Source organism: Olea europaea, chromosome 20 (genome assembly GCF_002742605.1).
Source record: "Olea europaea var. sylvestris chromosome 20, O_europaea_v1, whole genome shotgun sequence".
In the NCBI taxonomy this organism is placed as follows: Eukaryota; Viridiplantae; Streptophyta; class Magnoliopsida; order Lamiales; family Oleaceae; genus Olea; species Olea europaea.
Genome location: NC_036256.1, coordinates 4,218,870 through 4,237,061, shown reverse-complemented (window position 1 = coordinate 4,237,061; position 18,192 = coordinate 4,218,870). Strand labels below are relative to the sequence as shown.

Below are 18,192 nucleotides of genomic sequence, written 5' to 3'. Positions count from 1 at the left end.
AATATGTCCAAAAAATAAAAATTATAACGTTCACTCTTTTCCCCTCGAGCTCTACAATAAACCAGTAGGAAGCAAATCGCCAATCCCCATCGTTTTTCAGTTTTAGTGAACCCCATCATTGTTATAGTAGTATTTATTTAAAACGCTGATAACAATCATTATTAAGCTAAACTGCAGAATTAAAATACTTACAGCACAGAGCTTCTTAGTGGTCTTAATAGCAGCCTTCAAATTCTCCAGAGTCTCCTGATGATACTCGGCGTCACCCCATGAAAAATCAAATCTAGCCACTGCCAATCCCCATACATATCAAAATCCATAAACAATAACAGTACAGAAATTAAACTGGCATACGAAACTCAAGAGTTAGACTATATTACCAGACATCCCAGCTTTAAGACAAGCAGATATAACCTCGACGGATCGAGAACGTGGGCCCAGTGTTCCCACAATCTTTGTCATTGCGGAGAAACTCTGCAATCAAAAAACCCACCAGATTATTTCCCAAAACCCAAATCAATCATGAAAATACGTATGTAAACATAGATCTGCATATTTAAAAAAAAAAAAGAGAGAGAGAGAGAGAGAAACTTACGGCTTTTGATGGCTCAAGAATAGAAGCCATCCTGATTGGCTCTTCGAGTAGCAAATGATTCGAATGCATTTTTATTGAATTATTAGCAGTGAATACTCGAAGAGAATGGAGTGTTACAGCAGAGAGTTTGAGCAAAGAAAGAGAGTTGTGGGTTTTGTTCCGTGGTTTGGTAGGTACAGCGAAAACGTAGGTTTGTTTGCGGGAAAAGGTAGGTTTGGAGAGTAAATTTCTTTTTTACCTAAGAAATTTCTCTTTTTCCCCAGGATGCTTTTCCACCTTTGTCGTCGTTGAAAAATTACAGGGGGCCGAGGAGAAGGAAAAACAACTACCAGAAATACTTTTGCTCACGTCTGCCAAGGCGCGTGAGAGGCTAGTGTTTCCAGCAGAACCAACGTCTTCCATCCAATAATTTATTGTGATATATATGTCAAGTATTATTCCATGTATACATGAGTAAATTCATAGAAGTTCTATAGGATCCTCACGTTGGGTTGGCTAATGTGAATATTTTATTGCATAAAATGAATTACTCATCACATTATTGTGTGTAATTTATAATATTTCTATAAAATTTTCTTCTGTACATGTAGATTGATTCATATGTATACGTTGACAATACAATTTAACCAATGTGTAATCTTCGTTAATAGTTTTTTAATAATATAATATGATATTAGAGCAAAATAAAAGATCGATTTAAAATTTAAGATTGAATAAATATTGTGTAATATGGTGGATTAAAAAAATGAATACAAAATATTGAGAATTCTATTCAAAAAAATGATCCAAAAAATATTTACTTTTACTTTAAAAACAATAAACCACACATGCGCAATTTATTTTAAGACTTAAGATAAACAAAGAAGGTAAATAGATAATTGCATTTGTTTAACCACAATGTGATAATTAATCGCTTAAGCTACCATACAATTTAGAGTTTCATCTCAATATTATGATATCACGCTGTATCATAGCTTCATCAAGTTGCAAATTTTTCAAAGTCTCATCCTAAACGTTCGAATCTCGACTCTGCATCACAGCTTTATCAAACTGTCTATCTTTCTGTGCTGCATCCTCAATCTTAAGACCACGTCTCTATAAAACTTGCATAGCTGTTACACAAGTTATCAAAATACCACTTCAAAAACAAATTTTAATTCATTGACTTTCTTAAAATTTTAGTACTCAGTTAACAAAAAATCCTAGATTTGCCCTCGTATGATTTTAAAAAATGTAAATAATAAGGGTCTGTTTAATAGAATTTATTTGGAAGTAATGAGTTATTGAATAGTATTTTTTGGAGATTGTGTAGTTAAAAAGTAAGAAAATTTTATTGGTTTATGTATATAATATTTTATTGTGTGGATGTGTAATAGAGAATGATAATGTAGTAAACAATTTAAATTTTAAAAAGATGACAAACAAGGGCTAAGTAAAAAGTAAATTGTTGTTTTATAGGATATATAGATTAAAAAAAATAATGCTATTTAAAATCGCTCACTACTGTAGTCACCCTACGTGACATACATATGGTGGTTGGTGATTTATTGCATAATGTAATAAAAAATTGTCACATTAATGTATCAAATCACTAATCGTTACATATATGTCACGTATGACGACTACGATAGAAAGCGACTGCAAATAATATTACCAAAAAAAAAAAAAAACACATAACACTATCAAATTAAATTTTAGGCTTTGCCAAAACTTGCATTAAAGTAAGAAAACATAAGATATAGTGCATATGAAAATAATTAGACACGAATCACACTCTAAAAGCATATTTGAGCTCCATTTCTTGTCCAAAAACGCATTTTTGAATAGTAGTTTGATAGAGAATAAATGGTTAAAAAATAAGAAAATTACTGATCATTACCTTGGTAAGCTATTGCCTCACCAACTAGCTAATCAGACGTAAGCTCTTCCTCAAGCGGTTTCCTCCTTTTGCTCCTCAGCCTATGGGTTTTAGCAGTCGTTTTCAGCTGTTGTTCCCCTCCCAAGGACATGTTCTTGAATTTACGTGTAATATTATTTTATTGAAAAATATATGATTGAAAATACTAAATAAATAAATATATTTTAAAAATAATGGAAACCAAAACATAAAAAGAGGAAATTTCACAAAATATCTATTTTTACCTAGTCATTTGCAAAAGGTCAACCATTGCAAAAATGTTTAATTTGGAAGAATTTAGACCAAAATACCCTTATTAACAATTTATAATTCCACACTAAAACAAAAAAAAATGGACATTTTTGCAATATTGTTATTGGTCAATAAAATTTTGACACATAATCTGCCATATTTATTTTAAAAAGTATACATGTCAAATCACAATAAATGCTATGTTTTTCATTGATTCAGAAATGTCGAGAACGATATTTTTAAATGTAGAGAAACGTCATTTTTAAAATGAAATGTCATTCTAAACAAGTGAAACGATGTTCAAATGTCGAGAATCACATATGAAATGTCGAGAAATATTATTTTAATGTAACTTCTCATGGAAGCCACTTCACAAAATTCGTGACAAATTGATAAAAAAATCAAATGTCGAGAATATCATATCAAAATGTAACTTTTCATTAAGGGTATAATAGACAAGTTGACACTAAATTCAAATCAGTGAACACCTTTCAACTCATACCCTTAAAATTGGACATTCTAAAAAATGCTCCAAAATAAAATTCCTTTTGCTTTAGGAAAATAAAAGCCAACAAAACAGTCTCTCACTTTCGCGTGTTCGAAACGCGTCAATAAGCTGGTTGATTTTTCTTCCGCAGTCAAAACCAGTGTAAGAAACATCACGTTGCAGTCTCGCAGGATCAAGGGCTGTGATTTATTTATGGTCCTATTCATTAAATTATGCTTGAGAATATTCCTTGGGGAATCGGAGGCCGAACAAAAGTATGCTCATGTTCCATGCGTTACTTTATTAAGGTATTATTATATGATTAAAATCTTATTTTTAATAAATCTTAATAAAAAAAATTGTAATTGAAAAATTGTGAATTTCATAAAATATTTCATCAAAATTAATTATTAACTTTGACTGAATTTAATTCGTACTAAATAGGGACTTAATAAATTAGTTTGGATCGGCAAAATAAAGACACGTGTGTCGTGTCGGTCCAACCATGGAACACTATTGCTATTTATTTCGTTAATCTAGAATAATAAATTAATTTAAAAGGTGGATTGCGAATTAATTTAGGTGTGTTTTCCATTAAATCATAACTCTTTTTTCTTAAACTCATTTGCAATCATATATTCACGGAATAAAATATTTTACGCAGACCCAATTTTTTTTTTTACTTTTTAATCACACATCCTCTAAAAAAAAAATTTTATTCCAAACTCATTTTCTTAAAAAATAATAATAATAATAATGGAAGACAAACAAATGCTAAATTTGAATAATAATCATTTTGATCAGATTATTTGAAAGAGCAATTGAAAATCAAAACTTAAACGTCAGAGGGGGTTGGGCCTTTCCTCTTTGGAGTTGGGCCGTTCCTTGCAAGTTATTCAGTAAGAGCATTGTTAGTCAAACTTTAATATTTTAACTTGTAATATAATTTGAATATTAAAATTAAATGTATCACCAACTAAACAAATATTATTTGGTCAAAATATTTTTCTATCAGACAAAAAATGGTACGAGTTTGCAATTCAACGTTAATAATTAATTCTATGCATAGGCATAGTGAATGATTATTTATCTGTTTCATATTTTTCTTAGAGCATGTTTGGTGTTGACTATGAGACTTAAATTTTTGACCACTAACTTGAAAGGTCGGTCTCACTTGTGAGTGAAGTGGTAAAAAATGACGGATGACTATCTTAAATAACGATAAAAAAAATTGATTTTTTAACTTGAAAAATCAGAACTAAACGAGTGCTTAATCTTTTTGAGCTAAACTATTTTGCCTAATAAAAGTGAAATCACTATCATCCCATTTTGAATTAATCCCTGAGTACAGGGATTAATTTCACAAAGGCCTGTCAGGTCCCTCACTGTAGTAGGTGGGCCCACATGTAGTAATAAAAAAAATTGCGACGGGCCCCACTGTGTGTTTATCTTGGCAGGGACCTGTGAAACAGATACCTATACTTCAAGCAGGATATTCCTAATTTTCACTAAATAATAATAATAATATAAAAAAGAGGGAGCATATGGCGATTGAAGGCTTCACGAGATAGTTTGAATCTCGATGTTATTTTATAAGAGTAATTAGCATAAAACGTTTTTATTCTTTATTTTGTTGGGCAAATCGTCTATATTATTTCAATACTAGCATTTGCACCCTCATATCAAAATTATTCTTGTGCAAAAGATCATTTCCTCAATTGCCATACCTTCCTTCCATGAAATATAAAAGTGATTTGCCCCCCGGGGTACAGCTCAATTGGTGGATCAATCAACATTTGTCTTACTTCCAGCAGCAGGGTGGAGGTTCGAATCTTGGTGGGAACCTGCGGCCAGATTTATTTGGTATGGAGCAATCACTTTGGAGGAGGATCTCTTGTACGCAGAAGTGTACAGGCGGTAGGGGGAACCTGTGATCCAGTTGAGACTTGAGACATAACCCGCGATTTACCCCCTCCAAGGTTCTAGAGGTAAGGATTTTGGGGGGTCCAGGATTTAGTCTAATGTAAGTTGGGATGTCTGAATATCCAAAAAAAAAACTAAGAAGTTGAAAGTTAATTCTCTCTCCTAAAAGAGTAAAAAAAAAAACAATGCTATCCACTTCTAGCGCGATAGCTTGGTGGAAATGGAAATAAGATTTTTAATAAATTTTAATAAAAAATTGATGAAATATGTGGTTGACAAGTTGTGTTTTACTAAAATTAATCATTGAATTTATTAAAATCTATATTTTGTGGTTGTTTGGTAGGGATTGTGAGAATTGAATTTTTGATCGTGGATCTACTCATGAGTAAAAAATTAAAAAATAAGATTGAAATATTGAAATAACGATAAAAAAATTATTTCTAATTGGCTTTGCAGATGACATGATCTCGAAAGGTAAAGTGTCTGTCAACTTACATTTTTAGTTTCTACACTACCATAAAAAAGAGAATGAGGGTTTACTGTTTATTTTTGTCACACTCGTTTTCACACTTAACCGGTTTGGGAACTGGTTTGCAACAGGAAAAATTATATTTAAAAATACTGTGGGAATTTTGTCACACGCTATTGTCCACTGCAATATTTCTCCCTTGCTTTGAATTCGACACATGATGCTATTCTCCTAATTTTCACGCTATTAACTATCAACCATATCTTATATATTAAAATTTTTAAAATTATATTAATAAACAAAATTATTATAAATAAAATCTTTTTAAAAAAGAACGTATTCACTCCGTGCATGGAGAAAAAAATTTACATCATACCACATAATTTTTTTGAGCAAAATAATGTATTGAGAAAATTGTTGCGAAAAATAATAAATAGTAATAAAATAATTAATTTTTTTTAAAGAAAAACGACTTATACACATTTTTTAACACATAAATTTAATGTCCGTTTAACTACTTTCGATATTCATTTAGATCATTCGATGTGTCTATGATATAGTTCTTGAAATGAGTTTCGAGAGAATGTAAAATATTTATCGATTCGACTATCATACAATTGTCAATAAATTTTTAAAGTTAGCTTATTATCGAAAATTTCAAAATATAGTTTGAAAATGCCTATTTTAATGTCCCATAACATTTGTTACGATTAGTCGTTTCATGCACCGTTAACGACGTACAATACTATGCCGCAAGTATTTCAAAATGATATTAAGAATGTAATATTTCGATTTCGTTTGATATCTCGTAATGATGCTGAAAATGAATACAAAAACATAAGTTAAAAAAAAAAACAAATGTGTCCCCACACAAATGGACGTTTCTGCGTGCGGGGTGTCCCCGCACCAATATACATTTTTTTTACTTTTATTTGTATTACATTTTTTATTAATATTTAATTTAAAAAATTAAATGTATCTAAATATTTACTTAAAAATGTTGAAGTTAATATTTTTTACCTATAAGTAACTTTTACAATTATAATTTTTTTATTACTTTTAAATAACTTGAAGTGATTTTTTTACTTATAAGTAACTTTTTACATTTTAGATAGTTTAATCTTTTTATTAATATTTAATTTTAAAAACTAATGGAGAAAAAAATTTACGTCAAACCACATAATTTTTCTTGAGCAAAATGATGTATTGAGAAAATTGTTGCGAAAAAATAATAAATAGTAATAAAATAATTGATTTTTTTTAAAGAAAAACGACTTATACGCATTTTTTAACACATATGTTTAATGTCCGTTTAACTATTTTCGATATTCATTTAGATCATTCGATGTGTCTATAATATAGTTCTTGAAATGAGTTTCAAGTGAATGTAAAATATTTATCGATTCGACTATCGTACAATGGTTAATGAATTTTTAAAGTTAGCTTATTATCGAAAATTTCGAAATATAGTTTTAAAATACCTATTTTGACATCCCGCAACATTTGCTACGATTAGCCGTTTCACGCGCCGTTAACGACGTGCAATACTATGTCGCGAGTACTTCAAAATGATATTAAGAATGTAATATTTCGATTTCGTTTGATATCTCGTAATAAGGCTGAAAATGAACACAAAAACATAAGTTTAAAAAAAAAAACAAATGTGTCCCCGCACAAATGGAGGTTTCTGTGTGCGGGGTGTTCCTGCACAAATGTGAGGGGAGTCCCCGCACCAATATGTATTTTTTTTTTTTTACTTTTATTTATAGTACATTTTTTTATTAATATTTAATTTAAAAAATTAAATGTATCTAAATATTTACTTAAAAATGTTGAAGTTAATATTTTTTACCTATAAATAACTTTTACAGTTATAATTTTTTTATTACTTTTAAATAACTTGAAGTGATTTTTTTACTTATAAGTAACTTTTTACATTTTAGATAGTTTAATCTTTTTATTAATATTTAATAATGGAGAAAAAAAATTATGTCATACTACATAGTTTTTTTGAGCAAAATGATGTATTGAGAAAATTGTTGCGAAAAAATAATAAATAGTAATAAAATAATTGATTTATTTTTAAGAAAAACGACTTATACGCATTTTTTAACACATAAGTTTAATGTCCGTTTAACTATTTTTCGATATTCATTTAAATTATTTGATGTATCTATGATATAGTTTTTGAAATGAGTTTCGAGAGAATGTAAAATATTTATCGATTCGACTATCGTACAATCGTCAATGAATTTTTAAAGTTAGCTTATTATCGAAAATTTTGAAATATAATTTGAAAATGCCTATTTTAACGTCCCCGTAACATTTGCTACGATTAACCGTTTCACGTACCGTTAACGATGTACAATACTAAGCCGCGAGTACTTCAAAATGATATTAAGAATGTAATATTTCGATTTCGTTTGATGTCCCGTAATGAGGCTGAAAGTGAACACAAAAAACATAAGTTTAAAAATAATAAAATATATTCCTGTGCACGGAAGTTTCTGCGTGGGGGAGTCCCTGCACCAATATGCATTTGTTTTTTACTTTTATTTGTAGCACATTTTTATTAATATTTAATTTAAAAAAATTAAATGTATCTAAATATTCACTTAAAAATGTTGAAATTAATATTTTTTTCCTATAAGTAACTTTTACAATTATAATTTTTTTATTACTTTTAAATAACTTGAAGTGATTTTTTTTACTTATAAGTAACTTTTTACATTCTCAATAGTTTAATTTTTTTATTAGTCTATCTAACTTCTCTTAAAAGAGAGGGTTTGGGAATTACTATTCATTTTGGTCACATTACTTTTCACACTTATCTCGTTGAAAAACTGCTTTTTCTACAGTGCACCCACTCTTTCCATGTATCACTCCTCTTGTTTACTGTTGTCTGTCATTTCCTTGACGCCAGTGTTGTTTGTTCTCTCAAATCTACACAAAACCCCCCAAAATACCTGCAAAATTTATATCCTCAGAAGACCTGCAAAGGGAAGAAATACAACCGAAGTTGGAACGAATGCTATTTATAAGGTGTAATCTCATATGTAATTATCTTTATCTTTGTTATCATAATTTTGATTAGAAGAATTTTCTACCATGTGGACCGTGGGATGTTGAAGCAGAAGCTTCGGGGTTTGGGTCCATTAGAGTGGATGAAACTAACGAATCTTTGAATCGAGTCACAGCACGAGGACGAGTGGATATCGATGAGTTAGTGGAGGAAGAGACGATGTCGGCGTTAGAAGCAACACGGCATGCATGCTTAGTGTCACGAGTGGTCAGACTAAATAAAGAAGAAGAAGAAGAAGGCTCTACTGATGTGTTTGTGTCTGTCCGCTTCCGACTTCGAGTTCCATGGTAAAGACTCCTTTTTTTTTATCTTTTCAACTTTTATGTTAATTTAAATAAAATTATATTTTGGTTAACTAAAATGGAGGGATTCTTTAATTTTGCGTTGTTGAACAGAGTAAGTTTTGCATAAAAGAAAATAAAGTGTGTTGGGGGTTCATGTTCAGAAAATTAACGTAATGAAAGGATAGATAATATCCAAACAAAAACATGCCTCTTCAATTCCTCTTCTAGCCGCGGGTTTCGATTGTGTACTTTGGTGAAGTTCTTTGTTTTCGAATTAATCCTAGAAAATAAATAAAATAGAGGTTAAAGTCAGTGGAATTAGGAAAATGGACCATATAAAATATGAAAAGAACAGAAAGCCCCAGTTAAGAGTAGCACCTTTTACGCTCCTCTTTTTCTTTGGATAGTTGCATTTATAGCTTTTGAATTTACAAATTTAGGCTGTCTGCATTTTGAACTATCTTCTATGAAGAATTTTGCCACAGTCACAAAGATATGTTCCAATGTAAGTGTAAGATCCAAGAAATATGAACTCTAAAACATACCTCAATAAAGAAGCCAAATTCGATGCAGAGAAATATGAAGGGGAAAAAACAAAAGAAATAAGCAAATAGTTTCCAGATTCTAATTTCAAGAACATCAAACAAATAATAAAAATAAGTAGAAAAAAAGTACACAAAGCAGAGATTTTATGAAGTGTAGTACTTTAGCACTTCTGGTATCATTTTTTATTTTTATTTTTATTGTGCACCAGGGTGGCAACCTTATGAAATGTGATAAAGCAAAGATCAATTACTATGTTGACATTGATATATCCAATGGCTCAGTGAAGTTAATATTCCATTGACAACCCTTCTATTGTCAATTGTATTTATATGTGGAAATATTAAGCCATGTTTAGTTTTCAATTTGAAAACTTTCCTTGTCCATCTCCTTCTATCAGCACTTAAAATTTGATATATTTGAGCAAAAGTACTGTTTTTGTTATTATAAAATCCTAGAAGCAATAAAAGCCTACCTAATGATGCATATTTGCACACTCTAAGAATGTTTAAGCTCAGATTGGTTGCCATTATCCTTCTAAAATATCCAGGTTCAACGTTCATAATGGTTCTAGAAGTTACTAAATTAGTACTCTTTTGGTATCGTAGATCTGTCGATAGGTTTGTGTAACGTGCTCTCTAGCATCTTCTTTCCTCATTTCTCAAGCCATCACCTTAAATCAATCATACCCACCTATTTATCTCCCTTAGTGAAAAAATTTTATTTGAACTCCAACTTTTGGTCAATTGTAGAATTCTGAGGTTTTCTTTTATTATTAATGAATTTAATCTTTTTGTAAATCTATCCTCTGGTAGATCTTGAACAAATTGAACGGAGTGAAGAAAAATGCTTCTTGTTTACAAGTAAATTTATTAGAAGTAAATAAATAAGTTTTAAAATAAATATTTTCTTTATGGGTGATAGAAATTGGAAAAATAAAAAAATTGACAGTAAGGTAAAAGTTAATTTCAGAGCAAGAAACCTTTTTTTAGTTAAAAGTAAGAAAAGTAACATATACAAATATGTTTTGAATCTTCAAACATTTTTTTTAAAACCTTAGCCAAACTTTTGTCTTGAAATGGATATTCTTTTGTTCTTTAACTTCTATTGAATTGATAATTTTTTTTAAACAGTATCAGAAATATTTGGTGATATACTGTGTAAATTTTGTTCTCATTTGCAACCACGTGATCTAAGCACCTTACCACTGTTCAATACTTCTTCTAGAAATTATATGTTTCGTTTTCTTAATAAGATTTATTATTATTATTATTATTATTATTATTATTATTATTATTATTATTATTATTATTCTTAATTAATTAATTTATCTATTTGTTTTTAATGCAGGCAACCCTTGCCAGTGATGTTAAGTGGTCAACAACACTTGACTTCTCAGCATCTTCCCCAAGGATGCAAGTCCAGCAAGGTTAGTGAAAAATGCTTCTTTTTCTTTACTTCTATTACTATATTGTTCTATAATTAACATACCGTTATTGTATATTTTCGGACTTTCGTCCATTGCAGAAGAGACCTTAATAGAATTTCTATCAAAGGCCGTTGGATATGCTGTGGAGTGGATTCAAATACCTGGGATGAAAGTTATGAAATTCTTTGGCTTCAATTTTCTAAAGTCATAACGTCCACTATATCTATTTTTTTGAATAAATTAAAAAGGCAAGAAAAATTTTGTCAAATCGAGAAAAGGGCTTCGTTTATTCTTATGTATATTAAAGTTGTAGGTTTATACCCTTCATTAGATGAAAGTATGCATCATTACAATTTTTTCTTGCATTTAGAATTCAATTCTTATTCATCCAGGAAGATGGAAAAGGGAAAAAATGAAAGTTTTTCATACGTTCTTTGCTCCATTCTAATTGTAAATGATTTTCAGGTGTCTTTCCAATATCTGAGCATTTCTTTTATCTCTTTCTTTTCCAGTTTATCCTTTATTCCATTTGCAGAGAGTGTTGTTTATCGTTTAAGATAATATCTACTAGCCTGAAATTTGGAGGTTTTCTTTGTGATTTTAATCATGTATTCGACCATCCTCAACTTGTTAGTTTTTTTATGTACAGCCTGGTTTGGATTCGATACCAATCATCACTATTTTTCATTGTTGCACTGGCGTAGCATCATGTCCGTGCTTCCTTGTGGCTCTAGAACCAACAAGAATAAGTTTTTCATAATATTAGTTGAACGATATTTTCACGATTCTCTAATATTATTTTCTATATCATTTGGTTGCGTACTCATCATTGATGCTTAACTTCCATAATTATTCGTAAGTCTTTCTCTATGTAATGTCACATGGAAAAGTTATACAAGTTCTATAATTCTTTTACTGTTTTTGTTTCTGTTATATTGAAATCACAGTATCACAATAATACTAACATATGATCCCTGTTCTAGGTTGCTAAAATTCTAAAAGATCGGTGCTGATGGTATTGTGATTATCGAGCTGTTTGATGTCCTCAATGTATTGTCTGCTGGAAATGGTGAAAGATGAATTGCTATACATTGAGGTTAAATTTTATCTTTTTGTAGTACTCAAATGTTGTCCACTATCTGCTCAACCTTTTAACTAAGTGTTATTTCATAAATTCATTCAGCTCTATACTCCTACTACTTTGACACTAGCTTGTGACTCTAGTTACTTCACTATACGTCTATTATGGAAGATGGTAGTCTTGTGGAAAGCATTTAATAACTATTTAAGCACAACAAAAAGTAGAGCGAAAATCACTAATTTTTTTTTATTGATGCATTATCAATATATGATATATATTTCTTCATACAGATATGTTTAAGATCAGTGAACAACACTCAACATGGTCCTAGCATGCCACCAGTGCAAGATTTTGTGAAAGCAAAATTGCTATCAACTGGATATTTAATAAGACCATGTGAAGGCATTATTCACACAGTTGACCATAAGGATTTAGAGGTATGCTAGCAAAGCATCTAATTATATTTGATGACCAGTTCATTGAGTTCGAATATGAAGATCAAATATATCATTAAGTTATTAAGGTGCTTGCTTCTGTGCTCTCACACATGAATTATTATCTTAAATTATTTGTCCATGCCCATAGTGATGCTCTATAGACGAGGTTGGTTTGGGATGGATTTGCTTCTTTTCTCTTCACATCCAGAAAGCTACTTTTATAATTGATTAGGAGAAATTTCCACTAGATATCATGCTTGAATAGTCTCTGGCAAAAATAAATAAATAAATAATCATACTTATGTCATAGGCTGTTAAATTGGTGTTTCTTGAAATAATATTATCTATATCAAAGTACTTCTAAAACAATTTTAAATGTTTGAATATTAAATTATCTGATTTTATCATAATGATTATTTTGACCAAAATAGTGTGAATTTTTGGATTATAATACATGAAACTTGTAGAAATAGATATCTTGTTTGCGTCTATATTTTCATATGTTTATGAAGTTATTTTATATTGCAATTTGTCATGAAATACATTGGAAATTGTTGTTTATTGAAAATTATACTGGAGTTCTACCTCAGGTCAGATGTTTCTTAAATTCGATGTCTATATGTGAACTAATTCATATAGTTTTTGTGTGTCTCTTGAACGGCATCTGGTAGCTTCTATCATCTAATTCAATGGTATGATTTTCGTTGGATAAACTCATTTATTGATACCAAAAAAAAAAAAAATCTGAAAATGTTTTTTGCTTACACATAATTTGGGTAAAGTTTTCTTTTGAATAGCTTATATTTAAATTTCTTATTGTTGATATTCCTTTATGTTCGATCAATTTAGTCACACTATTCTTTTTATGCTTATTTTTTGTTACTAATGTACAAACTATAATTTTTCTATTTCTTTCATGTAATTATTTCCTCTTTTTCTAAATGGACACCGCTGAATCTTATGCTCAAATTCATGATTGATAGCATTAACGAAAAATGAACTTTAGAATTAGAGGCAGTGAAAGTTATATGCCCAGAAGAATGAAGTTCAAAACCTGTGCAGGAGAGAAATACACAAATAATCTATGAAATAGTGAGATAGGCATAGAAAATAGAGGTTGTATAAGTGACCCGAAGCATGGAATGATCATACATAAAAACAAATATGAGGTAATTGCTTGATGAATGTAATAGTTTTAATTTTTCTGAGGTTAATTGTGGTGGGAATATAGAAAAACTATTTTGACTAAGTATCCTCTTTATAATAGATAGTGAACATAATGGTCCATTTCATATCATATTATAGTAAAAAAGTTTTAAAATATAATTTGTTTGTAAATTTTCAAGAATAGTAAAACGTGACAAATGGCATGGTAAATCCATGTTCTGGTTCTCAAATATAAGCATAATTGTTTTAGTAAATGTCACTTCTTTTAGGAATATATGGCATTGTAAACCTAAGCAATTGTTAATACACGACCTTGGGTTGTGAGGGGATTTCAAATTCATTGGATCCTTTTCCGCGTTCGAGAATCCCCTCCCTTCTTCCACTCTATCCCGAAGAGTAACTAGGACAATTTAGCCACGTTTAAAAACTCTGTTATAGTCATTTCTATACTTCGAAAGTAGCTACTTTAGCTTCAGCCCCTCGAATTTTCGATATTCCTTTTTATTTCTCATCAAACGAATGGCATCTTCTTCTAGAAATCCTAGCTATTCTTAGGAAGGTAATTTTTCAATATTCTTTGATTTCAAAGGGACATTATCAATTATTAAAAAATTGAATAAAAAATGAAGGGTATTTTAAGATGCTTTTTCAGACTTATTGCCGATACTAAGTAGCAGTCAAAAATTTGGAATTTGAAATATAAAATAGAGAAGTGTAACAAAAAGAATTTCAAATGTCATGTGAATTCAAACAAAAATGAAAAAGAAAATTTGACTCATAGATATTTTGTTTGTCAATATAGGTTGGAGAGCGAGTTTTGGCCTTGAACTAAACTATTTAACTGAACCTTGCAGCTGACTTCTTAACTAGCTAAAGTTGGGTTGACCATTCAGGAAGCACATAGCTTTTTCACTATCAATGGCTATTCTCTTGATGTCTTTGTTGTTGATGGTTGGCAATATAAAGTACTTTCATTCTTAACTTTTATTAAGATTATGGCTCAAATGCTTTGTTCCTTTAGAAAATACTTCCTTATTTTGTTGTGATGCACTATGTTTGAAAGTTCTAATTATATTCATATGTTTGTAAAGTGTATATATATATAGTGCTCCTGTCTTAATTTAATGAAACTTTATACTTCTCTTTTGAAATTTAATTCTTTTCTTTACAGATTTTTTAAGTTCCTTTTGTTTCCTCAAATCATGTAATTTTTTTACCACTTCATTTATGCAATTGTTATAATTAAGTTAAAGGCAAATAAACATTTTAAAGCTTATTTTGGTCATAAATAATGAAATTGGAGAATGTCTTGAAGATAGACGAGCCATATTCCCAAGTGTAACTACATTGCCATGCACAATTATTTCTTTAATAATAAACAAGCAAGTTGTAGTTTTATGTATTGAATGCCATGGTTTAAACAATAGTGGTTCAATGGTGAAATTTTTGTTCCATTGAATTCTTTGGAAATATTTGTTAATCTATAACCTGATTTTTGTAAGTTAACCAGACTCTCATAACATTAATAACATGCATAATCCTGAAGTTTTGTCACAGAACTTGATTGTCTAAAATGATATAACTTGATAAATCTATGCAATAAGGGAAAGTTCATTCCAATGTAACTATAACGAAAGTTGAGTTGATGATATAATTCACGAAAGTTCAATATATTTAATACACTAACATTACTTTCAAAATAACTCAGCCCGTGCATTGCACGGGTAAAGACTAGTTTTAATAAAAAACAAAATCTAAATGAAAAAAAAATAATTCAAAAACATCTTCGCCTACGACAACCAAACCCTCTTCCTCCCTCCACCAACTCTACTAGACAACCACCATAACCATCACATCGCCACCATCTCCTTTTTTAAACACCCATCTTGTCTTTACCTCAATTTTTTGTAACTCCATCCTCCACCACCATCGTCATTGCATTGTCGCTGCCACCACCAATGGGGAAAGGTAGAGCACTCGATGAGGTGGTGAAAAAAGTAAATAAAAATAAATAAATAAAATCGCCCTCTCATGAACTTATGTAGTAGCCTCGATCTTCTTGTCATTCACAGCGATAGTGTACAACAAGTACATCCTAGATCAAAATCCCTACAAGAGCCCTTTCCCCATCTCCCTCAGACCCTCACTATGATTCACTTATTGTTACAACCCACATTTTTATCTGGTCAAAGTCAATAGTGAAATTTTCAAAGTCAAGTCAAATGAGGACTTGTATGAAATAAATCATTTTTATTGGAACTCAATTGACCAAATTATTTTATTTGGGTTTATCTTATAAATTATAAATATATTTTGAAGGTTAAATTGGATACATTTTTAAGTTGGAAACTTACTTATATAATTTTGGAAGTGTTAGGATTAAATGTGATATTAAAAAGAGAGTTGAAGGACTTAGTTTGCAATTATGGGTTAGTGGACCATTTAATTCAACCATTTGACCCATTCTCTCTCAATTTCACACCAAAACACACACATAGAGTAACAAGAGAAGCAGAGACCGGCAGTGAAGAAGAAGAAAGGAAAAGAAGAAAGGAAAAAGAAGAAGAAAAGAGGTGAGGTTAATCTCTTCAAGTTGGGTTTAATTTTTCCACTTTGTTTTCGAGTGATTAAGTATGATTTATATTAAATTTTTAGGGTTTTAACTTGTCGAATAAAATGTCGAATTTTAGGTGATATTTGTACGAATTGGAGCTCTAGTTTGGGGATTTCTTCATTTCCAATTCAGCTAGGTAAGGGATATTATTTTAGCAAACTCTAGAAATTTTATTTGGGATTTTTGGGATTAAGTATGTTTATGGAAATGATGATGTTGAGAAAATAATTATTTGGAAGCATGAAATTATGGAACAAGAGGAAAAATTTAATTAGTTGAATTATAGCAACTTCTTGTCACTTGAATGATGTGGATGTCATAGTGATGTTTGGAAGTGAAGGTTATGTTGATAAATTAGTTATTAGTCAATGCATTATAAAGTGTGATTAGCTCCAATTAATAAAGGAAAATTTGAGAACTTATTCAAGTGTCCAGAAAATTTAATTTTAAGTTCTATCATTAGATATTAAGGTTTCTTGATTAGATAGAGGATAAATTGGTTATTAATATCGTATTTTAGGTGGTGGCGAGGAAATTGGAAACGTTTATCAGCCAATCTAGCTTGTAGCTCCTACCTTGTGAGTGGATAAAACTTATTTTTCAGAAATAAGTCTTCTTTAAATTTTAAAGTTATTTATTTTATAAAGTTGACTTTATAGCATGATTTTCAGAATAAAATGGATTTTATTATCAATTGCTTTTAAAGTTAAATTCAGTTCAGTTAAATTATTTTGAAAGCTTGTTATATTCTTATTACATGTTTCAGTATAGTTAAAGTTATTTCTAAAAATCAACAGAAAGTACCCAGGTGATTTTACCCCAGTTTGCACTGATGTGAATGTGTTTCCACAGTGTATGACTAGTTATGGTGATTTTACCCACTCTGTACTATTGTGAATGTATTTCCATAGTGTATAACCAGATTATCAGAGGTCTTTGAGACCCACTCTCGTACACACATAGGCTTTGGGCCGTGTACTAGAGTGATTAGCCTTTGGGGCAGCTCTGCGTACGTATGACCAGATTATCAGTTATCAGATTATCAGATTTGAATGGCTTTGCCTTGTACATCTTGATTACTCTGTACACGAGTAAGGCTATTCATTGGGTACTCTTTATGGTGTGATTTTTCAGTATTTATTCAGTTATTAGATTTCAAATTATGGAAGTCAGTTAATTCAGTTTTCAGAATAAAGCTTTCAGCTTATACTATTGAGCAGCAGCAATATTTCATAGATTTTCATGAATATCAAATTCTTTATATTTGTTATATCTCACAGATATTTATCTAGAATTTAGAATAAAGAATTTTATAATGTAATCATGCTTAGTTTTTAAAAGTATTACTAGATTCATAAATTCTCAAGGATTTAACAAAAGTTAAAATTTTTAGAAAATATGCATAAATGGAAAAAGTTTACTTATTTAGAAATCATCCACTCACCGAGTTATAAACTCATATATTTTTATCATGCTTTCCTATCAGGAGACCGTCGATTTTGAGACACTGGGAAAAGCCTGCTGAAGCGAAAGAGACCGTTTCATAGTATGTAATGTATAGTTGGGGAACTCATGTTTATTAAGTACTTGTCTAATATTTGGTGTGTCATGCACTTCGTAGAAAGGTTGGTAATTGATGTAATGCTTGCATGTTGACATGATGATGTTGTAGAAGCACTCAGTCGAATGTTGTTATATTTTGTTGTAGTTGTGGTGGTATTAAAGGAAGTGGTGGTTTCCAAAACTTTTGGTTTAAATATCTATCTGAGATTTTGATGATTTTTCAGGTTGGTTTTGTCCATGTTACAGGGGAAACTCTGTCAAAATTTTTATAGACTTATGTCATGGTCAAGTAGGTCACGTTTGCCTTGGTAGCGGGTCCGGCATTTAGCTGGCATCTACTATCTGAGCATTACACGTGTCGAGTCAATT

General features: G+C 30.2%; 1 protein-coding gene and 1 long non-coding RNA gene across 2 annotated transcripts in view; one reads left to right on the top strand and one right to left on the bottom strand.

The window, feature by feature from the left end:
• The window catches only part of LOC111369458 (pyruvate kinase 1, cytosolic-like), a 7,434-nt gene extending 6,648 nt beyond the window's left edge, over window positions 1-786 (bottom strand). Inside the window, exons 1-3 of the mRNA XM_022990976.1 lie at window positions 596-786; window positions 381-474; window positions 193-290 (exon numbers count right to left, since the gene is read on the bottom strand). Coding sequence (XP_022846744.1) covers window positions 193-290; window positions 381-474; window positions 596-664 — 261 coding nt within the window. The 5' untranslated portion in view covers window positions 665-786. The remainder of the gene's footprint in view (window positions 1-192; window positions 291-380; window positions 475-595) is intronic.
• A 15,141-nt stretch (window positions 787-15,927) lies between these two features.
• LOC111369457 lies at window positions 15,928-17,988 on the top strand. The gene is made up of 4 exons (XR_002698135.1): window positions 15,928-16,219; window positions 16,337-16,396; window positions 16,781-16,838; window positions 17,747-17,988. It is a non-coding gene; the product is annotated as an uncharacterized LOC111369457 (long non-coding RNA).
• Window positions 17,989-18,192: the final 204 nt, after the last annotated feature.